This window comes from Catharus ustulatus, chromosome 6 (genome assembly GCF_009819885.2).
Source record: "Catharus ustulatus isolate bCatUst1 chromosome 6, bCatUst1.pri.v2, whole genome shotgun sequence".
Taxonomy (NCBI): Eukaryota; Metazoa; Chordata; class Aves; order Passeriformes; family Turdidae; genus Catharus; species Catharus ustulatus.
Window position 1 is genome coordinate 25,681,427 of NC_046226.1, and position 25,116 is coordinate 25,706,542.

The 25,116-nt window shown below is 34.9% G+C and overlaps 1 protein-coding gene across 15 annotated transcripts in view; it reads left to right on the forward strand.

The window, feature by feature from the left end:
* The window catches only part of RALGAPA1 (Ral GTPase activating protein catalytic subunit alpha 1), a 131,281-nt gene that overhangs the window by 31,066 nt on the left and 75,099 nt on the right, over positions 1–25,116 (forward strand). For 8 of the 15 annotated variants that reach the window (XM_033063047.1, XM_033063049.1, XM_033063045.1 and 5 more), the window contains exons 14-22: positions 136–265; positions 984–1,221; positions 3,418–3,579; positions 7,818–7,958; positions 14,159–15,730; positions 17,646–17,770; positions 19,873–20,089; positions 21,260–21,436; positions 24,669–24,821. In XM_033063047.1, the coding sequence (XP_032918938.1) occupies positions 136–265; positions 984–1,221; positions 3,418–3,579; positions 7,818–7,958; positions 14,159–15,730; positions 17,646–17,770; positions 19,873–20,089; positions 21,260–21,436; positions 24,669–24,821 (2,915 nt within the window). The remainder of the gene's footprint in view (positions 1–135; positions 266–983; positions 1,222–3,417; positions 3,580–7,817; positions 7,959–14,158; positions 15,731–17,645; positions 17,771–19,872; positions 20,090–21,259; positions 21,437–24,668; positions 24,822–25,116) is intronic. The other 7 variants (XM_033063057.2, XM_033063056.1, XM_033063059.2 and 4 more) reach the window with 5 other exon arrangements.

Here is a 25,116-nt window from a genome sequence, read left to right on the forward strand (position 1 = left end):
ATGAAGTTAGGCTCTTTGTAATCATTGCAACCTTTTTGGAATGTGTTTGAGGAAATAAGGTTTGGTTATTACCTTTAAAAATACCTTGGTATATACAGAGGTACAACAACTCTTAAGTTTGATACTGTTTTGCAGGGAGCAGATGCTACTTGTGCTGCTCAGGGTAACTGAATCTGTGCTGAAAATACCACCCCAAACTTTCTTGCAGTATCAAGGAAGGAAAAACTCCACTTTAGCTGGAAGGCTTGCAGGACCACTTTTCCAGGCAAGTAAACATAAATTTACTTCACTTTAATTAATTCAGCCTAATTTTCATGAATAGATTTGATACCGCAACCACTGTTGGCTAGTTTGTCATCTTATATCACTGATATGTACTTAGATAATGTGAATGGTGTAGGTCAAAGAGATGGTTACATTTGTTATTTTCTGGCCTGTATTTTAATGACACTGTGACAACGGTATTTGAGGTACTGTAAAATTCAAGAATTGCTATACTTCAGTTGTGTTGGAATAACTGGCGAAGATAACTGGCAGCGTATGCAGTTCTAGACTGCTGCCATAGCAAATTAGCTCAAGTCAGCATGAAATCTGTGTTGCCCATGTCTAACTGATGGATTTTTTTATTTCTTAGAGAATTCTGTAATTCCTTACAGAAAACTGTAGCAAATTCTTGCAAAGTTTATAGTTGCAAAGTGCTGTTGTGTTGGGTTCTTGGTGACTAGGATCTGTAGAGTCTCCAGTTACTTTAGCAGAACAGAAAAGAATACACAAGATAATGGGTCAAACCAGTAGTTCCTGTATCTAAGTCAGAGCCCTGTGTTGGCACTTGATAATTCATTAAAAATCTGTGTATGCTGGTGAGGAAAAGAATGTCAGGACTAAACAGAAATTTCTGTGGCAGTTTGAGGTTTCCTTTGCAATAGTAGCGTTTGAATGTTGTCAACTTATGTTCGCAATCCAACTTTTCTTTGTTCTTTTAGACTCTTATAGTAGCTTGGATCAAAGCAAATCTAAATGTGTACATTTCTCGAGAACTTTGGGATGACTTGCTGTCTGTAATGTCATCACTGACATACTGGGAAGAGCTGGCCACTGAGTGGTCACTGACAATGGAGACACTTACTAAAGTATTAGCTAGAAACCTGTACAGCCTGGACCTCAGTGACCTGCCACTGGATAAATTAAGTGAGCAGAAGCAGAAAAAACACAAAGGCAAAGGTAAGACAACACTGTAAAGACATCATTTGAATTTGAGCTGGTGTTGGGCACAGGATAATTTTGGTCTTACCTTTTTTGGTATGCCTAATTAGGCATTGCTATCACCTGAAATAACCCTGTTTCTTCAAGGTAAATCCGCTTTTTAGAGCTACCACAACATGTTCGTGTTATTTCTGCAAATAGGCACATATGGAATGTGTGTTGAATTCAAACTAAAATGTTACATTGTACTGGGTTATGCTTTTCTGCTTTTATCAAAGCAATTAAATAGTTGAGACCCAATCATAGCTTCTTGAAAATAACAAAGACTCTTTGGCTGGTGAAAACTGTGGTGTTCCAAGCACAACTGGAATATTGATCTTGAAATGTTAAAAGATTAAATGTAAGGTGAACATTACTAATTGGTCCCTAATTGATCACTAACCCCTCACTTCGATGTCTTTGTGGACTACTTAGGGGAAAGTTTAGTTTAATAACCCATATGAATTGAATATGTTTTTTAACTGATTCCTGAAAAATGCATAAAATACTCTGTAAGACATAATATGGGGAGAGGAGATGGCTAGTTATAATGACTCAGTTCTGGAATTGGTAAGGCACAGGAAGTTTGTCCTCCTGGACAGAGGTGTGGATAGAAAGTTCCAAAACCTGGATTCTTTTCTCGGTTTGAGACAGAACTTCTGCGTGTGACCATTAGAAATCACTTTGTTTCCACTTTTGTAAAACATGGATAATGATAATATTCTTTAAAATGTGCATTGTGATCTAATAATGAGAGGCAGGATTATATTGAGGGTGAGTAACAAAGATGTAAAAACCTGTTAATTTTAGGCTACTTTTTGTCTCTTCGGTCAAACCTGAGGGAAGGTGTTTCCTAGTACTATCTTAAGGTTTGTCAGTGAGAAGCAACCTATGTGGATTCCCTCTCTTAAAGAGGATGTTGCTATAGGCTTTTTTTCTTCTAAAAATATTTCACATCCTTTTATGCCTTATCTTAAGCAGAGTAATTATTCACAGTTTTGTTTTGGTATTTGCTATATGATAACTGGACGGAAACACATCTCTCTGTAGTTGTCCTTGAGAGGTCATTCCAGATCATGCATTTTTTGTCTTCCTATGCTGTACAGCTTTCTTCTTTTTCTTACTAAAACAACACAGGTTAAACAAAATGAACAAAAAGAAACACCACCATCCCCCCTCCAAAAACAAACAAAAACCAACAAATACCCACCAGAAAAACCTCAAAAACCCCTCAAACCAAAAAGCAAAAAAAAGAGCAGTCTGGTATAGGATAAGAATATGTGCAGTTATTTGAATATATGCTTTTAAAAGCATTTTGAATCATCTGAGCAACATGAGGAAAGTTTGTTAATCTTCAGTGACAGTTTCAGAGAAAGCCTGCATTGCTAAATGTGAATTGCAGAATCAAGTCCAGCTTTAGAATTAATTGATATCATACAAATTATACCAAATTTCTTTGCCCCTGTTTGATGGGGAAGAACTCACTCACAGTCCAACTCATGCTGGACTAGAGCTTACTTTTCCCAAAAAGGTGCCCCTTTAACGATTGTAATTGTGTCAGTTTGGATTATTAAGGAGCTCAATCTGCATAAGGGAATACATTGCAAATATTCTTTGCTTCACTCTTTTTTTACATCTAGCTGTTGTTTATATCTCCTCATATGAGCTTTGTTTACTTCAATATAAATGTCAGATCTGTATTTGTTCCATCTTAATCTTACTGTAGGATTTTCAGTCAATTTCCAAAGAACCTTGTTCTCTGAGCCCATCATCCAATTTTTTTTGTTTTTGCATTTTGTGTAAAATTATGTTATCCTTATTTCATGTTCCTCAATGTTGCAAAACCTGCCCCCTGAATATTAATGATTTGAAATGTATGACTTTGTGTCTTATCTTATTTGGTAGGAGCAACAGAGGAAAAGTTACATGTAGTATTGCACTACAACCAGTGTAAGCCCATTTTTTCAGAAAAGAAAATTACAGTAGCTTAATAGCATCCACCTTTCTGAAAAAGTTTGAGTATCCCTCAGAGTTAATGCTGAGCTTTTGAATTCATGCTTGCTTGGGTAACTTCATTTATTCCATCCAGCTTTAAATTTTTTTGAGAGAACATATCTACAGTCATCTGGTGATAGCAGAATAGATGTGAATAGATTTGCAATTTTATTTTTGCAGGAGTTGGGCATGAATTCCCAAAGTCTTCTGTTGATAAGTCCTTTTCTAGAGGCTGGAGCCGTGATCAGCCTGGACAAGCACCAATGAGACAACGCAGTGCTACAACCACTGGCTCTCCAGGAACAGAAAAGGCAAGGAGCATAGTACGACAGAAAACAGTTGGTAAGTATCTGTAAGAGCTGATAAAAGTGATATTTGAGAAAGGGTGAGGAATTAATAACTGACTTCTGTAGCAATGTGGATAGCTTCTTTCCACAAAGCTATACTATCTGTGATGATTTACACATTATTTAAAGCGTAAATTATGCAGCCTTGTGTGCTTTGCGGGTAGCTGAATAGCTTGTGTTTACTGGAATTACAGTTACTGCAAATGAAAGTAATGCAGTTTCTATATTAATTCTTAATTAATTTGATCACATGCTTAAGCTGGATTGGAAAATAGTACTGTTATATATATATAAAGGAGAAAAAAGCTGGAGTGGTTTGAGCTATGGTGCTGATAGGTAGGTAAGAGAAGTTTTCTTAAGTGTGTGTCTTCATACACTGCGCAAGATGTGTTGAGTATTTTCAAAGTGTGCAAAGGGAAGTGGGGAAAAATATGTGTAAGTCTGCATAGTTTTATAAAATATGCTGTCTGTACTATACCCTGAATATTGCAATAATGAAAGATTGACACAGATGTGTGCAGTTCTCCATTTCTGAAGTCACCTATTTCTGGATTTTATTACTTGCAGATACTCTTTGCTGTATTATAAATGAGTTATACTGAACAAAGTTTTAGGTGAGCTTTTCAAAAGAAAACTTGTTTGTGTTCATATTATTTTCTTAGACTATGTTAACAGGAACTGGACTGCAAATTTCTTTACTCTTTTGTCTCATCTTGATGATCTCCGTGCTATTGCTTACTTGAAGGAAAGTTAAACTGCTTCTTATTTTGTATTTAAAAGAAGAACTTTTTAAGGAATATCTCTTATTGTACTATCCCTGTAGCAGTATTGGCTTTGGTCATTGTATGTTGTTGCTTCACTGATACTTCTTGGACATAGGTACATTCTGATGCAGTTTTAAAAATTTGGAATGCGTATTAGCAGTTGAATATATAATTGTTGTAGCTTTTCAGAAATTAACATTTTCTTTCTTTTTCCAAAAAAATTGAAGTTAATTTTTAAGTCATAGAGGCTATTTAGACATACTTTCTATTTGACTATTCCTCAAAATTCTCCATTTTAAATTTTTTTCTCTCCTAAGGCTCTTGTTCATGTATCAGAATTAATTGTCCTGTAAAGCATACAGAAACAAGAGAAAAATGAACTCCCTACTCCAAAATTTCCTGTCTTTTTTGCACACTCAAGTGCTACACAGCTTTTTCTGCATCTTAAGCTGACAGCACCTAGTTTTCCTCATAGATCACAGATACTTTAAATGTAATTTCTGCTTCTCTGTAGTCTGTGATTAACTGTAATGGTGGTTTTGTTTTAAATCTTGATTGTCTTAACAAGATAAAACTCATGTTAAAATTTCTCCTTTACAAATTGTTAATATTTCAGATATTCTGTCAGAAGGTTATGTTGTTTGGTCAATTTATTAATGCTTTTGATTTGCTGCAATTTGAAAGATGGCTGTTTATATGATGTTAGCCTTGAAATGACTGGAATTTGTCCTAATCAAGCTATATATTGACCTGGTTAGAAGCAAAGTAATCTGATTTTAGTTTCACTGCACTTTAGCTTCCATGGTTTTGTTCCTTTCCTCCAATTACGCTACATATTTGATGTTAATAAGCCACATTTGCATTACTGCAACCAGTTAAAATTTCAACTCTATTCATCTTGCAGAATACCAACTGTGGACAAGCATCCCAGCATTGCTAGGATGATTTTAAAAGACAATAAGTTCAAAAAGAGTTGCCGGAACCAGAATCCCAAAGTCTTCCGTTTTTTTTATGTTAATGAGGAACATATTACAAAATGTTGCCTATATCTTAACTGCCTGAAAATAATTGTTTGTTACTGTGTCTCTGGTGTGCAAAGAGAGTTGTTCAGCTGCTTCTTAATCTGTGCCATTAATTCAGGGTCAAATAATTAAAAAAAAAACCACAAAAAGTAAAATCTAGAACATTTTTCTGGTCAGATCTTCTCCTTCAGTTTATTATTAGGTCTGAAAGCTAAGTCTGGAATTGAGTCAGACTTTAAATATGTTGCATGATATGTGATTTGTATCACATTCCCTTTGATTGTGGGTAATATATACTCTTAATATCTGAGTAGAGGGGATGTGCATGTTGAATATTTTGTGGTAAGAAAAAGTTGGAGTTTCTTTTTCATCTGTTTTATGTTGTACACATTTTTGTGTACATCTTTGCACCTCTATTTTTTGAGCCATCATCATGCCAGCACACATTTATTGCTGCACCAAATATATGTGTGTGCGTGTTACTCAAATAAGAATCACAGCTTTTTTGATATGCAGTGCGTACATTTTTAGCCTGAACTTATGTAAAATAATTTTTGGAAAGGACCTTTAAGCATAGTATGCATATGGGTTGAAAAATCTGTAAGGTTAGATACAGGAGTTTTGGCTTAGGCAACAGGTTGTAGTCCTATAAAATTATTGTATCAGAATTTACTTACCTGTTGTTCTGCTTTTATATAGACAATAGCGGAAGGTTATAAACTATCAAGTATCTACATGTTCTCATATTGTCTGCCTCCACCTAACTATTTAACTGAATATTATTAATATTCATTAATGAATATTAATAATTGAATGTGGTGGAGAAAGTCCAGTCAAAATAAAAGGAACACTTCATGTTAAGATTTGTAATCAACACAGTATCCAATATCAAAAGCTTGATTTATTTAGAATAACTTAGCCTGGAAAAGATCCTTCATATTTATTGTGTGGTTTTTATTTTCTTTTCTTGCCTACATTCATAGTAATATTCACAGTGATGAATGTAATGCATCTAACTATAACTGTATCCTGAATTTTGTTACAGTATCTCTTGAACAATTGATATTAAAGCCTTACACATAATTGCCCTTTAAAAAAAAATAGTTTCTGTCGTACAAAGTTTACTAGAGCATTGCTTCAGTCTTAAATGGTCTGTCTTTCTGAATTGTTTTTTCAAACTGAATTTAAGACTCCACTTAATTCATGCTGCATTTGTCAAATGTATTTTCTGCTCAGTGGGACCTACCCAGGTTACCTGCATGTTGTTATTAGCAGCAATTCTTTAACCTGGTTTAGAAATATGATGTGCTCCACTTTCACTGCACTCCATTCACGAACATTTGATTCCCATGCGGATCAGGAGCACTAAGATCCTAAGTCTATATTCCGTGTTGTTCTGAAAATATGGATATAGAGAGAAAAGTTCAGACTGACTATGTATTGCGCTAACAATATTTATACTACATACTCAGAATTTCCCTTAAATAATTTTATCAGCAATAATTATAAAACAAGTTAGCAAATGGACAACATTGAAAGGAACGTATGAAAGGAAGCTACTTGAAGCAATGGATATTACTTTTTTAAGAACTTCCAGTGTACTTTGAAGTTCAATGCAGTATCAGTTCTTGCTGTGTCTTACTCTGACAAGGAAAAACAAATGTCAAAGATTCATTTAAATCTATTAGAAAATTTTCAATTATAACCTTGATTATAATACCACAGTTTTTATGTCCATTTTCTATTCTGTATGACTGTTGGTAGGACGTGAGATGAAAAGGTGAATAAACATCAGTTTGGCAAGATTTAGCCAGTATCAATTAAAAACCAGGCCCCATGGCTAAAAGAATTTAATACTTTTAATTGTCAAACCATTTCACTTCAGTAATTTTATTTTTAATGTGGAACTATAACATGCTTTGTTGGAAATTTCTCTACACAGAACTGATAGTTTTCTCCCTATGATTTTGTGTCTCTTTTGGAGAACATGAATTCAAGAGTATGGGTATATGTATAATACAGAGACACTTTTCAGGATAAAATCAGAGGAAACTAGAAAAATACAAATGTAGTACAAGTTACTTTTTCTGTTAAAAAATTAAATTCAGAGTGCTTGTGGAGTAACTTTGATTTTTCAACCCCTGATGCAGTGGGAAAATGTATTCATTAGCTCATTGATTTCAAATGCAAAATTTCTGTATTCGTCATAATAAAGGCATTGTTGCTGCTTTACATAAAAGTTGAAAATTCAGAATGTCTTATGTGTCCACTGATTTTTTTCTTTCTTACAGCTCTGCCAATATCTGCCGTGCTGAAATGTTTTAATTTTTGAATTTTCTTCCTTTTTATCTTTGTTTTCTCTGTTGCTGCTTTTTCTGTGACACAAGCCTTTCATTATAGTCACTCTTCTTTTTTCCTTCCCCACTTCTTTCTTTTCCTTTTTAAAGCCATGAGAAGCCGATCCATTGGTGAATGTGCTCTGCCATCGGCCTATATACGCAGTGCTAAAAGTGCTCCTGTTCTGATCCATACTTCCAAACCCTTCTTGCCTGATATTGTTCTCACTCCCCTTTCTGATGAGCTTTCAGGTAGTGCCACCTCTGCTAATTTCTGCACCCCCTTTATCACTTTTTTAAACCTTCTGCTTTCAAATTCTGCTAAACCATTAAATTTTTCAAAGTAAAATTACTTTGGGATGGTGGGAGAGGGGAAGAGATTAAGAATTAATATTTTGAGTTTTGTAAGATACCATGCTATTTTACAATTCATTCTGGAACTGTTAGAAGTTAGTGCTGTGCCAATGTTTACTATCATAAAAGAGAAAATTTGAGAAATCTCTTTGCTTTTCCAATTTATTGGTAAGCAGCAATATAATATCTGTCTACCAGAGAGTACAACTAATCTAAAATTTTTATTTTTGATGAGTGAGGGAGGGAAAGGAAGAACTTAATTTTACTTTGTCATTTACATCTTTCTATGTAAATTTTTTAATTCAGTGTCATAGGCGTTGTGTGAACAACCATGATGATACACTTCAGCTGCCATGAAAAAAGAATATGGTGTCATATAATATGCTTTAGAGTATGCCTGTTTTTTCATTACTATATAAAAACATGAAAAAATCTGTAGTGTGGTATTCTCAAGTGTGATGTTTTGGTGTTATTTTCTAAATGATCAATTTTTTAGGATTATTGTTTTCTTCAACATTCTGTTTGGCCCAGCAGGGTGGGTAGCTACAAGTTGTATCGTAGCTTACTTTGGATACTTTTCTTTGAACAAATAGATTCAACAACTAGAATTAGCACAGACTTTAAAAATGTGTGTTTTCAGATAATGTAATTTTTCCAGATATTACATAGGTATAAATTTGTCATGTTTTAAGGCTGTTACGCCTTTGTATCAATGAGTGGGGAAAAAAAAAGTACAGTGGGAGGACTATATATAGTCAAAAGGGCATACGGATATAAGGACTTCATGACAATAATATTTTTATGACAGATTTTTTTTCTTTTCTGTCTCTCCTGCCTGTCTTTGTTACCCAAGAAGTACTAAGAACTGTATCTTCATAACTGTATTTTGTCATGTGTCACATGTCACAAAGTTCTTGTGAAACAGAAACTTGATGCCTTAATATTCAGTCTGAAAACATTACTGAAAAATCAGGAAAGTTCAAAGAACCCACTCTAGAGAGACCAGACTTTCACAATGAACCATTACAAAGTATTTCAATGCAATTCTTGGCACCACAAACAAAATCTAATAAAATACAAATTATATGTATTAATTAATAGAAGTATGAATGCAAAGAGTATCTCTTCTGAGATACAAGTGATTATAACTTAGAAGATAGAGATTTTTATAGGAATGATAAATAAACAACCTATTAGAAGAAAATGGATCCTACCTGGCCATAGCATTGTTGGAAATAGTCAGTCCATAATGAAGACCTTAAGAATACCTGCAGAAGGGTTCTGAGCTTTCACAGTGAAATATTATTTCATCACATTATCACTGATACTTAATTGTCCTTTCTTAAACAAGGCAAAAGTACTTTTGTAGTCAGTTTTATGGTCCATATTTCCGAAAAGTCCTGGCTTGCATATTACTTCTAATGTGTCCCCGACCTGATGGCTCTCTTGCTATTATTCTTTATGATGATACCCATCCAATTCAAAAACTGCATGACCAATGTAATTATAAAAATAAAGTTATGTTACAGACCTTTGCACTTCTAACATAGAAAAAGTCCTAAGCCCTTCCTGGTTTTGATGTCTTCTCAAACAGATGGGTGTTGCGGCAGCTTCATGATGTGCCCAAGAATCTTGAACATTGCCAGAAAACTAAAAACTTCTAGTTAAAAAAACCAAACTGTTAGAGTGTTTATGGGGAAGTAGCAGAGAAAGGGAAACACTGTCCACTGGATCAGAGTGCACTTTGCTGTTTTAATTTTCTGCATTTTTAATTGTGCTCTCTTTCTTCTTCCCTTTTTATTTAAACATGAAGCTTTATCATTTTCCTTGCCTTTTCTTCTTACATTAAATATATTATTTTCTGAAAGCCTTCTGTTTCCAGATGTACAGCATGTAATTTGGGAAATGATCAAATTGTTTCTATCACAAGTGTATTCTAGGTAATGAATGATGTTTAGTTAGCTGTGACAGTTGTTCGTGGTATTACAGGATCATATCAATATCCCTGTTACCCAAAGTGACTTTACAATCCAACAAAACTTGAAGGAGAGGACATTACAAATTATTCCCGAATAGTAGGATGCCTAATACTAAGTGTTTTGAAGTAGTTTTCAGCTTCTTTTTGGTTGTGAAACTCATCATTGAAAGGTGGACCCACTGAACACTGGTGAGTCTGAGCAGGTAGACAAGAGAAAGCATTTATGACCAAACTTTTACTTTATGTACTATATATTAGTTTTCAATAGTAAGGCAGAAAACCTGACTATAATTTGTGAGACATAATTTGAAGATCAATCAGTAGGTTGATAAAATATATTCTAGAAGTTCAATATTGACATCCAGTCATCTAGCATCATAGAGGATGCTTTTCCTAAGATTGTGATTATTTCATGTAGTTTCTGTTATGCTGTTATTTCTACGTGCAGAATATTTGCAACTTTTCAAGCAGTATCCAAAAAGTGTAAGTGAATTATGCTTTAAGGTGTTTATTAATAAAGTGGTTTGGTATAGTGTATCTGTTGCAAATCCACAATATTTCTAAAAAGAACTTTCATTTAGCCTGTTAGAATCATAGGAAATCCCAGTCTTACACATTTACAAGATAATGAGTGAAATGACCATTCGTTCTGGAACCCTTGGGGATTTTTAGGTGCAAGACCTGAAATAAAGTGTCAGTGAGATATAGGCAAGTTTCCTAGAAGTAGTGGGCAAACTGATTAATTGCAGGTGGGAGATTTTTCTTTATCTACTAGGACTAAAATAATCAAGTTTTAACATGAAAGGGAGTTGCTTATTATGCCTTTAAACCTTGCTCTCAAATCATTAAGTAATATGAAAGATGAAATATAAAGAAATCATAATTATAATGTTAGTATAGCTGTAATTATTCTTTAATTACAGAAACTCACAGAAAGCCTGTGTTCTCTTTTAAAAACCCCCAACAAACTATGGAAAGCTCAGAAGCAAAACATTCTGTTTTTTCTCTGCTTCCCAAATGGACTTTGCATGTTGAAATATAAACCTGCCTCAGTTTATACAGGGATCTTCTATTAGCACTCATGCTGTCTTGTCAGAATGTGTCTCTCCATGAGTTTGTATTTTCGCATATCTATCTCACACTTGATGCTGAAAAACTGCCTTCTCTTTCTGCCTTCTAGCAGCAAAAGGAGAGGGAAGGTTGATTTAGGAAAGTTGTGGTTGTGTGAGATTGGCCAGATGTACCAATTACAATCTTTTCCTTACTGTACCGTATGAGGAACCAGGGCAATGTTTCTCCTAAGGGTGCTCAGAGTCAGATACACAGGGTCAACCTGCCAGCACACAAACTGCTTGGGTGTTTTAGGTGTCCCAGTCTTACTGTACAGCTGTGTGCAAGGGTGAACCCTGGTTGTAAAGGAGCAGTTCATTTGGGTTTTTAAATATTGTCTGTGTTTTCAGTGCCCATATTGCAATAACATTTTTCATTTCCGTAGTTTCTTCCTGTTCTACAAGAAAAGAAATCTTTATTGGTGCAAGCACATGTTTGTTTGGTGCAAGCACATTTGTTTGAAGATGTGTACTTGTATGTGCTTGTCATGAATATGTGAGCACCTAAGATTAATTCTGGATCAACATTGAAATAAGCTAACTGAATTTATTTCAATGCATGGAGCTGCTTTTTGTGCGTTGTTTTCTGTCCGATTATTTGTAACATCCTAGAAGGTCATGATCACTGCATGCATGCACAGCATGGGATTTCTAGGCTGCTGCTTTAGATAAGGTTGAGTTTGTAACAGATTTGATAAATGCATACTCAGGGCTCAAGATGAGATCCCTGTATCACAGTTGCATGTATTAATCTCATACATATCATCATGGATACTTTCAACTGAATTCTGTTGGTCCTTTCTTTGCAGCTGTAAGAAGTATCTTGAGACTGCATTAGTATAACCTCTGTTAATCTCTGCCTAAGTTAATAGGGAGTTTGAAATAACAGTTCCAACTAGAGAGGTTCACTTCAGAGGGTGTTAGTTCGTAGTAAAAATTTGAACAAGAACAATAATGGGAAATTTGTTGCTTAACAAAGCTGAAGAGAAAAGGAATAATAGATTGTGTTGTATTTGATGATTTTTCAGTTCATGTTTATTTTTTGAGATAGCTTGTATGTCTGTTCTCTTTTTCCAATAGAGATCTCTCAATTTCCTGTCTAATAGCTTATTTACAGTTCAGTAAACTTTGTATGAGGTCAAAGTTTTACTCTAAAATTTTAACTTCTTTGAAAAATTGAGCATGGAAATAGCATTTTTCATCTTCTTGGGATACATATTTAGTTAAGTACAGACATAACTCATTCCTCTGGTTTTTAGATTTTGTTTAGAAGGAGAATGTGAGAAAATGGGCCTCTATTTCTAACATTCTCAGAAAAGTGCAAGCAGCTTAAAACGGGTTTTATGGGGACTTCAGATTATAAATATTCAGTATTCATATATATGGAGAGATCAATGGAGTAATAATTTGAAATATTTACTAATATATATAGTATTTAGTAATAATAAAAATATTTTAAAATATAATTACATGTGTAGTTACTTTATTTTGGCTGCAACATGTCAGAGTTAGGGGAAGGAAAGGGGCTTAAATTTTGTTCTGATATTAAGTAAATTCACCATTGCAGTCCTGAAGTTAAAGTGTCTAGATAGAACAAGGTAAGTCTATGTATTGCGATAAGTGACTCTTGCTGGTGTTCATTTAAGCTATTTACTGTTACTCCTGAATTTGAAAACATCTCTACAACTTTTTAAGTAGCAGGTAATAAAAATTAATCTAGGGAGTAAAGGATTCTGTCAAAAAGAAACCAACAGAAAATTGAGTAAACTGGTTTTGCCCTGCTGTTTAAGTGCTTAATCTCCTAAAAGGACTGGAAAGGATAGGAGCTAGTTTACTTGTCTGTAAGCGTATTTAGTCTTGCCTACAGTGGTAATTTGATAGTACATAGTATTTCTATAACAGTAGGAAATCTGAAGAGATGCATGAAGGTTCTTTATTTTCTGTGGATGATGTGAAATGAGATGAAGATACTTCTGTACAATTTCTAGGTGATGCCTGTTGGAACTGTAGGTTTCATTCCAGTTAACTATGATTTTTACTGACACTAACATATTAAGAGTCTCAACAAGGAACAAGGAACCGCTAATTTAAATGGTAATAACAAATTCTGATCTTTTTATAAACAAAAGTGGGTTTACTCTAATGTTAACTTTTGTGAGGCTGCAGGATGTTTTTTGGTATCAGAGTACTTAGTTTTGTAATTCTCATAAATGTTACATTTACCTGAGTAAAACTGGAAGAAGATGAGGAGGTAAGCCTTCATTAGGTATTCAATTTCATATTTTGAAGATGAAAGACAAAATATTCTTCTGGGGGAAAAGGGTATATCTTTAAATTGTCCATTATGTATAGTAATCTTTTCTGTATAGGGCCAGCTCTTCCTTGTCATTTAAAAGTTTTAGTCCTTAGGTATACACTATATTACATATCCCAAAATACATATAAGGGTGTGATGGTGTTCTTCCTGAAATCTCACTAATTTATACATATATACACTTACACATACATGTATTTGTTTTACTTAATAGTTTTCCACTTCAATAGACAGCCCTAATTTTCCAAAAAACATCCTTGTTCTCTTTGGAGTTGCCCATTTTTCTGAAGATGTAAATTCCACAAAGGGAGTACTACTGTTGAGCTAATTTGTATTCCAATAACCATTTCTTGAACAAGCTAGCTGGAATAATATTGGTTGAATTGTTGAACTTATTGGCACAGCTCTAGCTTTAACTGTATTTCCATATGTTCCATGACCTCACTGTTCTCATGCATGTTAACATTTAAAACTGTGTTCTGATGGTCTAACTCATTTATATTACATTCTGTACTGGATATTATGTGCGTGTGTTTTTAACACTCTAGTATTGGAAAAAGTATTTTTGTTGTATCTAAGAAAATGAGGTTCTGAATTTTTCTGGCTTTTAAAATCACATACTTAGGATGTAGTGGTAAATACATATTGTCTCTGTATGTAAATTTTTGTGCATGTCACATATACTTTTTTCCTACAGACATTGACGATGCTCAAATTCTTCCACGTCCATCTCGAGTCAGACATTTTTCTCAGAGTGAGGATGCTCCAAGTGAAGTTTTTGGTGCATTAAATGAAGAACAGCCACTGCCACGAAGCAGCAGCACCTCTGACATCCTGGAACCATTCGCAGTTGAACGAGCCAAAGGTGCAGTTCCTGTCATTGACAGTTCATCCCATCATGCTCCAAGCTTACAGAGTTCCACTGAGACCTCTTCAATGCATAGATCCACTGAAAGCCATATCACTGATACAAATAGCAGAGAGTCCTCCTTGGAAGTTGGGGATAGTATTTATGACCATCTTTGTCATTTAATAGGGCCGGTAGAATTTGCAAACACTGCCTTTGAACAAAGCCAGTATGTTGACCTTGAAGGTGAAGATGATCTCCTTTCCTCTCTGAGAGAATATCTTATTAAAGAAAAAGAAGAACTTTGCGGTAACTTTGAGATAGAGAAATGTGAGGCTTCTGCTCATGAAGTTGATACATCAGTAAGTAGGAACGATAGATTACCACTGGATGGATTAGAAAATAGAGATCAGACTGGTCAATGCACGACTAGCAACACTGTTGCAGAACAAGCCAATCACACAGAGCTGCAACTAGAACAAAACCCAAGTGGCTTTATAAGTAATATTGCACCTACTCAAGTAGACTTTTTCACAAGAAATCAAGCACTCAATAAAGCCAGACAGTTAGATATTGATAAACAATATGAAAGCGTTTTTGATCATGGGTCAAGTAGTCCTAGCAGCAAAGAAGGGAAGAGATATCTGTACAGGCAAGCAGCCACTGAAACTGATGTAGATTTAGTTGTGGAAGTACCAGTAGCTGAAAAGCATAAAAGTGCCCAGTTTAATGAAAAAGTGACCAACTCGCGTTATGTCCATGCAAAGAAAATTCTTCCTAAAGCACAAGTTGATCCTCAAATGCCTCACATCACAGGCACAAGCAAACTGGCACCAACTAAAAGAAGTATATCTGAAACCGTAACTCATAGGGCCAAAATAATGAAAATAACAACAAAAAAAAGAAACAGCGTTCATGTTACTTTTAGGCCATCTACAGAATCGGTTCAGTTTTACAATCCTCTTGAGAGCAAAGAGGCTGCTTGGAAAGCAAGACTACGTAAACTTGGTGGCTTCAGTAGTAGCAGTAGTGGTAGCAGCAACAGCAGTACCAGTGCAAGCAGTAGCTCATCATCTGCCACAGAGCTGGTTAGACCTGGAATATATAGGCATCTAGATGCAGTCAATGCTGCTTTGGCTGGCAGCAAGCAAGTTAAGGAATCTACAGAAACTCAAGCAGCTGTGTTGCAGAAAGAAGGTCTTGCAGTTAGTCAGCTCCAATGTCGTAGTGCCTTTAGAGCATCAGGTCAGGAGTCGGCACAACAGCAGGGCTCCCTGGGTGGTGTTTATAAAACTGTTGTACATGCTCTTTCGAAGCCGAAGGCAAATGTTTCCCCACAGAGGCAGAACAGAATGCCAGCAGAGGCTCCACTGAGGGATCTGTACAGTCATGTAATGGGCTATTTTGGAAGGAAAGCTGCAGGTGAGCACTAACAGTGTGCAGAGCGCAAAAGGAGAAAGGCAGCACCAGTTTGGCTTAATGCAACTGAAGCAAGCTCTGATAAGCAATCAAAAGGCTTTGGGATGATCACTGCTTTCCCTGTTTGGTTATGCATGCGCCTATAGCCAGCTGATTTTTCTCCCAGCATAAGTTACATTTACATACCTTAAATTACTAATTTTTTCTTTTCAAGATATTTAGTTGAACCTCTTTGCTGCTGAAGATCATCAGATTAGGGAAGAGGAAGAGACAGTAAATGACCTAGTAAAGGATTAAGCCTTGAGACTTTTGAATTTTCATCTATCATGCAAGCCTTCAAATTAAGCCTACTGAATGATTGGCAATGCATATTTTATCAGAATGTTATTCCACTCTTGAGTGTAGTTTTGTCAGGACCTGGCTCCCTACCAACTAGGTTGAACTAATTGTATTTCTGGTTCATTTAGTGTGTTTTCTTCTTCCTCCTCATCCTCTTCCTCCTTTTCCTCCTCCAAAACAAAACCAAAAAAGAACCCCTCAAATTTATATTTGGAGGTCATTTTAGATAGTATAAAAAAAATAATCCAAAATAGCAATCTGCTATTACTGGAATGATTTCATTACAGCAGTTCTCTGAGTCTAATCATAAGGTTTTGTTTGAATCTGTTTCAAAACATGTCATAGGCCTTCCTGTATTCATTCATCCAAATGGCTGCAGTTAAATCTTGGCAACATCATCCATTGCTTTCTTTTTTTATTGGCATCTTGGATGTTCATGAAGGTCTTGTGATAGTCTTTCGCCTGCTAACTATGAGACCTCTGTGGTCTGATCAAAAAAGAAGGCTGCAACTCTTAATATACATTGTCTTAGTTCATATAAGCATAAATGAACAATAAATTAACTTTCAGCAGTAATGCAGGTTTTCTTTTTTCCCCATTGTTATGCTGGCATGATTAACAGAGGATTCTGCAATGCATCCTGCATCGAGATGTTAATGCCACCTGAGGGCAGTCTCTGTAAGCACAGCACCTGAGAGCGGTACTGTCACGGGTCTTACAAAAATGATTTGCTGCTCTTCAGAAATTAGATTTCTGAAAAAGGCATATCTAGGAAGCACCAATTTTAGAAGTACCTGTTATGTAAAATCCAACATTTGACAGAACCTCACTGTTAGAATAAACTGCACTGTGTTCTCATGAGAGATGACACTGAGGGAAAAATTTATATAAAAAGAACATAGACTGGAATAACTTACAGACTTTAAAGGCTAATATCATAAAGTCGGGTGTAACAGCCACAGCTAAATATGAACAGTATAGTTATATCAAAAATATAACACTAATAAAGCAGTGAACTTCATCAATTTTTCATAACCACTGATCATCTAGAATTAGAGATTTCATTCCATATAGTAGCATGTCATTTTATTATGTAATATTTTCTTTACACTATTCATACTAACTGTATACAGTGCCACATTGCCATTTGTCATTAGTATCTCTTACAACATAGTTTACTTTTTCCATTACATTGCTTTTCATTAGGAATGCAATGAAGAAGGAGCCTGAAGGAATCACGTAATTTTTTTAGAATTTGTTGCTTACTTGTGATATGGAGGAAGAACATGTGCTTTATCCTTAAAGCAAGCATTAACAACTTTGAATAGTGCTTACCTATAAGCTTCCTGCTCCTAAAGGTGGAATTGGAAATCAACTAACCCCTGCTTAGTGGGAAGAAGAAGCCGTACTAATTCTGAAAGTAGAATCTGCTTTGAAAGAGAGACATTTTTAAAATGCATGTTTGGCAGTTTTGATTTTTAAATTTCTGTTAATTAGCAGGTTTTTTAATTTGTTACATTTTGTTTTGAAAATGTCTTGATGCATTCTTTACTATAAATGGTTGTTCATTTGCTTTTAGCTAATAGAGAGGACATGAGTCAAAAGCTGCACCCTATTGATAGTGATATTGGCAGTAGCAATACAAATGTTCCTGACCTCATGGATGAATTTATAGCTGAGAGACTCCGCAGTGGTAATGCACTGGTAAGCCTTTAAACTTGCTGCATTTCAATACTTAAGTCTCCATATATGAGTGAACTTGTCAGTGACGAGAAAAATCAGTTCAATAAAAAGTGTTTCTCTGGCTTTTATGAATCAGAATCAAGAATATTGCTTAATTATTCCTTGTCTTTGACATAGATTCTTGCCATTTTATATTATTTATGTTTTCATATCTATTAAATCTTCGTTATGGAAGCAATGCGGAAGTTGCTGTCAGGTGAATAGGCTCATTGAATTAAACAGCCTTAATGGCACCTGCAAAGATACTTTTATGTGGACACTTTCAGAATGCTAGTTTGAATGTGAATTTGCAGGCCTCAGCATGGTATGTAATTGTGTGACATGATGTAGTATAGTAGTGTTCTCTACAGGTGTAGTCAATGCAGCAGACTACAAAACTACTCATATATATTTTTCATTTTTTTTTAATTTCACTTCCGAGTGTTGAATGAATACACTATTCATGTAAATAGTACTGTGCTACTTGAATCAGCTTTCCATTTGCTGTTTTCCTACACTTTTCCAAAAGTGTCATGTTGTTTGGAATGGCATACATAATAAGAATTTTTAATCTATTTTAAATTAAGAATTTCTGGTTACTGTTGAATGCTTACAGAAGGAGACAACTGATTTGAAGAGATAAGTGCTTATTAACTAGTAACAAAAGTGAAAATACTAAAAAAAAAGTTGCAAATTAAGAACAGAATGGGTATCAATTTAAAGATAGAGTTGCAAAATTGTTTAGTTCCTTTTTCTTGAATTTGCAAGGTCCTTTGATGACATGCTCCTGTAAGACATATTCCTATAGAAAATTGTCAGTGAGGGGTTTGTGATAATAAGGGACAAAAGAAGATTCTTCAAAGTTATTTTTAAAATTGTTTATTTATTATCACCTTTTATAAGTGGCAAGAGAGGATTTATAGAGTTTGTCCGTAGGTATACTTTTTTTTCTCTTTTGTATTGAACTCATGTTTATGAAACTTGATTGTTGGCACAAAGTATTCTTATCAGTAGTCTTAAGTTACACAACAAAATGCTAACTTGTCTATGGAAAAGGTTAACTTAGTCTGAAAATTAATGAAACAAATCATAACAGCTGGTTGCAGAAGAGAGAAAGGGAGGAATTACTCTGTTTTGAGAATTTATTCTTTCCTCAGGTAGCAGAAAAGAGCTGAGATAAGTTTGAGTAAATACTCTGAAACTACCACTCATTTTTTAAATTAGCACACAACAGACATGCTTTCTTAAAGTAGTACCAACTTACTAGGATTACTTTTAGATTGCTACATATATTGAATGCTAAAACCATATAGTGAAAAGCTTATTACTCTGAGTTAACCTAAAATTAGTATTACGTTTGTAAAAAAAAGCAACACTGTCTGGGCCTAGTGTAAATGGGGCATCTTTAGTCTCATAATGCATACATATTTCAAGCCATTTCATAAAATGGCTTTTCTACTCTGATATCTTTTCCTCTCAAGCAAACAGTGCTATTTGTGGGGAAAAAATGCTTTAAAGGAAGACTTCAAATAGACCACCATCTTACTTGTACATGAGCAAATCTGTATCCCTTATTTCTGTTATGTGAGGTCTTTTGTGTTCCAAACCAGTACCAAAATGGTATTTTAATCAGAAGAAGATTAATTCATGAATTTGTAAATTAATTTGATCCTTCTAGAAATTAAGTTTTTGATTGTAGTATGGTGGCCTATAGGACATTGTGTCTGAAACCAAGGTTAACAAGTTTTCTTTAGTTATTTAGATATAATATGCTTTTTAACTTTTTCTTTTCATGCCTTACCTACCATGTGGCCTATGCTACTCTGAATTCTAGCCTTTTATGCTATGTGTCTAAAAATCCACTGCACAAATAAAATTTGTATTTATGAAATTCTGTGACTTCATAGGTTCTTCATTTGGGGGTTTGGAAAGTCTTGGTATTTAGAATGATGACAATTTCTGGCTTAGGTGCTTAAGAACTGTTTGTTACATTCTGACTTCAGCAAATGTGGGATCACTTTTTCTATTTTATGTAAGTAAGCCATCCAAGATTATAAGATAATTTATGTATCTTCAATATCTAGAATGTGACAAGAAGAGGAAGCAGCCCTGGCAGCTTGGAAGTTCCTAAAGACCTTCCTGATATATTGAACAAGCAGAACCAAATGCGTCCTGTGGATGACCCGGGCGTGCCTTCAGAGTGGACGTCACCTGCCAGCGCGGGCAGCAGTGACCTCATCAGCTCAGACAGCCACTCTGACTCCTTCAGCGCCTTCCAGTATGAGAGCCGCAAATTTGAAAGCAAGTATTTTTCCAGAAGTAATAGCATTTTGGATTAATGTATTGTAGATTTCCTTTGTTTCGTTTTTTTGGGGTTTTTTTGTTTTTCCCTGGATAAAGTTGTATGCCAGTAGTTTTCTGTAGGGGGAGATTATTTTAATTTTTCATTGTAATCATTAGCGAGTTAATGGAACAAGAAAAGTTCTTACAAGAGGGTATTTTTTTTTAGTATACCAGAACAGAAGAGCACTGGAGTACTACTATGCAAAGAGGAGAACATAACTGAACAAAAGTTAGAAGACAGTATTGTCTCCTCTGAGGAGTACATCCATCTGTTTTGCACAAATACAAAAATTAAAGCTTATTTATTTTGGAAATTATTTTAATTCTTCTGAAAGTAATTAGGTAACACTTAAAGAAAGGCTCCTGCTATTTTTACAGTGGTCGTTGTGCAGCTGTAGATTAATCAAGATGCTAAATGGAATATCATGTTAAAATTAGTGTGCTTTGTTAAAATTGGCATGCTTTGTTAAATAACATAATGCTTTTCACTCATTTTATTTGTCCATCCCCACCCTTGTTTAACAGAAGGAGTCATTATGGTTGCTAGAAATTATGACATCATGTGTTATATAAGATAAAAATAATATTTATATTGTAGAATTTTTGGAAGAAATTGCAATTTTTATGTACATCTCCATTATGCAAATAAGTCATGGCATTTAAACCTACATTTCAGCCTGACATTTTTGTCGCTAGTGTTGAGGATAACATTTGTTAGAGTATCATTTACTGTCATATTTTTAGTTTGAAGTTAGTGTTTCTACAGCAAGCTTGAATATTCCTTCCAGCTTGTAAATTTTACAAAAAAATTCCTTAATGTATGGTTCCTGTATATTTGCACTATTGAGATGTAGATGCACTTACAGCAACTAAGAGAATATAGACATGCAACAAGAATGTCTTCTGCAGACATCAGGTTGTGGGTTTATGACAGGAAAGTGAATATTCATAATATATAATAATACTTTCTGCTGTTGTATTTTATTTAAGTTTTACAACAGTGTACTAGTAGCATAGAAGATGCACATTCAAGTTTTCTGCTTAGTTTGGATGTCCTGGGCCTCTGGGGTTTTTTTGTATTAGTGGTATTTTTATGTTGTGAGTTAATACAATGCTTTCCTCAAACAGATTTCAACTTTGGCACTGAGGCAGGGACACCAGCTTCTACTGACATTGATGCAATTTCAGGACAGCAACAAAGTGCCGAGGAGCAAGAAGTGGCCAGTCTAACTACACTCCACATAGATTCAGAAACAAGTAGTCTCAATCAGCAACCATTGTCTGCTGAAGCTGCAACTATTACTGGTAAAGTATATTTAAAGAAAAAAATTATTTATTTCAGAAATTTTCCACCCATCCTGAAGAATGCAACTTCCAGCTTCTGCCAATAATCTATATTCTATTTAGATTATTCTCTTATTTCAATTATTTTTTGATTGCTATTGAAAAGTAATATGTGAAATAACCTAAGTGGAAAACCTTTGTCTGATTTTGTTATCCATGGTCCTAAATGTATTTTAAACCCTTCATGAGAAAATCTATAGAATTACCAAGGAGAAACTCTTACCACATAATGTATGCTAGATCTCTTACAAGTGTCCTTTATTACTGGTAGTTAAATAATTAATTTTCATTAAATGTTCTTGCTTTGGAAGGTTTTCACAGTTGTTCAAACCAGTGTATCACACTGAAGCATCTTGTGATTCCTTTATATGCATTGATCTTAATATATCTTTGTATTAGCTGTTGTGTAACTGAGAGGTTTTATTATGCAAAATGTTAGTTATTTGGCCATGTAAGATCACTTTCCATTTGTATAACTGAAAAGTGATGCAGTTAACAAAAACTGATGAATGGACTCCTGTCTGAAAGAGAGAATGATCCTCTCTGAGGATGATCTGAAAGAATGGTCTCTTGCCAGGCTTTCTGCAGAAGAAGTAAAGCTGTCCGTTGTCTTTTTCATATTCTTAGTTCCATAGCTGTTACATGCTACCATTCCTGTTACAACCTTAGTTGTAACAAGTAACAAGTTGCAACAAGTATCTATATTTCTGTGAAAGCTTATACCTCCATACTGTGTCTTGTTCTCCGTTAGAGATCAAACTCTGCGTTTGCAGAGGTATGGAAAGACATCTTTACTTCCTCTGCCCTAATTTTCACTTTTTAAAAGTGCCCTTCTGCTGAAGGAACCATGGTATTAGCTTTCATGGACATTGTTGTTCAGCTTGTTCCACAATGTTCGGCTTGACTTGTGTTCTCTTCATTTTTCTCTTTACTGTGTGCTTGTTGAAAGTTCTTGCTGTAGATCTGTTCTTCTGTTTGTTTGTATGTTTTTATATGTTAATAACTTCATTGCTGTTTGGTATTTTTGTCTAAGTGTGCACTATAATTGAATTGATAAGATTGCAATTAGTGACTCTTCTTGCTTGAACCACTGTTGTAGAGAGGCAGTTCTTGTGTGTCACATGAATTTAGCTGGGTTTCCTGAGGAAACAATCCTTGTGCAATTCCTTTGTCTGTCTCTGTTCCACACGCCCAACAATGTTGGAACCTATTGTGTCATTTTTGCTAAACTGACATATAAGAAAACAGAAGGATGTTATTTTCTTTGATGTTTTATGAAAGATAGGCAGCTATCTAGTGAAAATTGCATATATTCAGACTTTCATGATGGAAGCTGCAATTTGAATTTCACTGTATTAGATGCCAGCAAATCAATATAGAAACTCAACCTCAAAACACACTCACAATAAACAAATTTTCAGTGGTTCTGCTGATCAGAAAACTACTCTTTCTAAATCTGAAGAGTTTTGAAGGATAATTTCTTTTTGATATATGGGCATTACATCATATTTTAAGTAAATAATAAAGTTGATTATTGACTGCTGTGTACTACACCTAGAACATATTGTACCCCTGGAGTCTCTGTCAAAGTTGGATCTACATACACTGGAGTATCTTTTAATGACAGACTCTTGTAGTTCTGCAAATTTTCCCTAATTGTTTCTGTCCATTCTCTTCCATCATACAAAGATCTCTTTCCCTCTTTCCTCTGCTCCCTTCTTCCCTGCTTGTTCTTTCTTTCTATCTCATTTACTTTCTTTCCCTCTCTATCTCACTCTCTCTCAATTTCTCTCCTTCTCATCACTCTTTCTTGTTGCTTTTTTGGAACTACTTTCATCTGTTCCCAACTAATGAGCAGAATGGAAATGATGTAGGAAAATACTTCTTTGAAGATCTTTGAAAGGTGTATTTTACTTTTATCTTTGTAAACATATGGAAAACTAGTGGTCAGTAGGAAGAAAGGATTGTTGCCAGTCACATAAAACAACAGTCTGTGTATGAAGCAGTAGTGTCCCTTTATCCTGCATAGAGGTGTTGATTTAAATTGATAGTAAAAACTTCATTGTCTTAGCCATTTAAAGGAGATAAAGACCTTTGCAGTTTAACAACATAATAGTTTACTGCAATTTCTATTCTGATAACAGTAATAACATTTTCTGTCAAGTTATTTAAACAATTTGTTCTCTTTATAAGAAAGAACACTTCTCTCAAATGAGAAATGTTCTTCAATTATTCTCACAATGATTTGGGAAAATTACCATTTAAAAGACTCACTTTTCAATTGCTGTCCCTAAAGTTCACTTTATCACTAATACTGAACTTTACACATAATATTTTTGTGTCCCCGTTACATTTATCTAAGAATTAAAATTAATAGGAATTCTTCCATTTTAACATGATGTGTGAAAAAGTCTGTGGGGAATATTTATTCTCTTTTTGTCTGCCATGTGACTGTTCTGGCTAAACTCAGCCATTTATAAGGACCTTTAGACAAATTCAGGATGTGAAATGTAAGATAGTACAGAAGAAGTAAATACAACTACTTAGTCCCTCTTCACAGATCACACAGTACAGACCACATAATTGCCTAGAGAGGTTGCTCAGAGACTATTACAGGAAAGTGCCTTTGTAGCACTGTCGTTCAGACTCTTCTGATTTCCTGTTTTAAAGGAAATAACACCCCTCTAACTTTTCCATCATACAAATTTTCTCAGCTCAATCAGTAGATAAACACCAAAGCTTATCAATTAGTGGTTTGAGATTTTATTTATAAATTAACTTGCATGCATCTATAATCCTGGAAAAGCATTTGTTCTAGCAAGATTTTTGCTTAAACATTTTGCTAGAGAGAAATTTAGGTGAGGGAATGTGATGAGAAATTTGGCCGGTTCTAAACACTAAAAGTGCTACGAAACAAACACATTCAGAATTATTTGGATGTAAAATAGAGATCTGCTAGTCCTCTTACCTGTCTGATTTTGATGTTCATCTTTTGCCTTTTCTGCGTGCACTTTGTTTTCTTTCAGAACACCACTCACAGGGAGATCTGCTTACTGTTTTGTATCTTTTCTTGGCCCCATTTGATACATAAAAGCAGCTCAGTTTTCTGTTAATGCTGTATTTAGACAACATTTCAATAACTCAAGGAAATAGAAAAGGCTTTTAAGGTAACTGTTAAAAATTACATTTGCAGGCTCTGAAAGTGCTTCTCCAATCCAATCTGCTCTTGGATCCCGATCACAGACACCCTCTCCTGCCACTCTTCATGCAGATCATATTGAGCAGAAGGATCTGCAGCTGGATGAGAAGCTCCACCACTCTGTTTTACAGACGCCAGATGACCTAGGCAATATCTGGAATAGAAAATACAAACCTCTCTCTTTCTCTCTCTTTCTCTCTCTTTCTCTCTCTTTCTCTCTCTTTCTCTCTCTTTCTCTCTCTTTCTCTCTCTTTCTCTCTCTTTCTCTCTCTTTCTCTCTCTTTCTCTCTCTTTCTCTCTCTTTCTCTCTCTTTCTCTCTCTTTCTCTCTCTTTCTCTCTCTTTCTCTCTCTTTCTCTCTCTTTCTCTCTCTTTCTCTTTCTTTCTCTCTCTTTATCTCTCTTTCTCTCTTTCTCTTTCTCTCTCTCTCTCTTTCTCTCTCT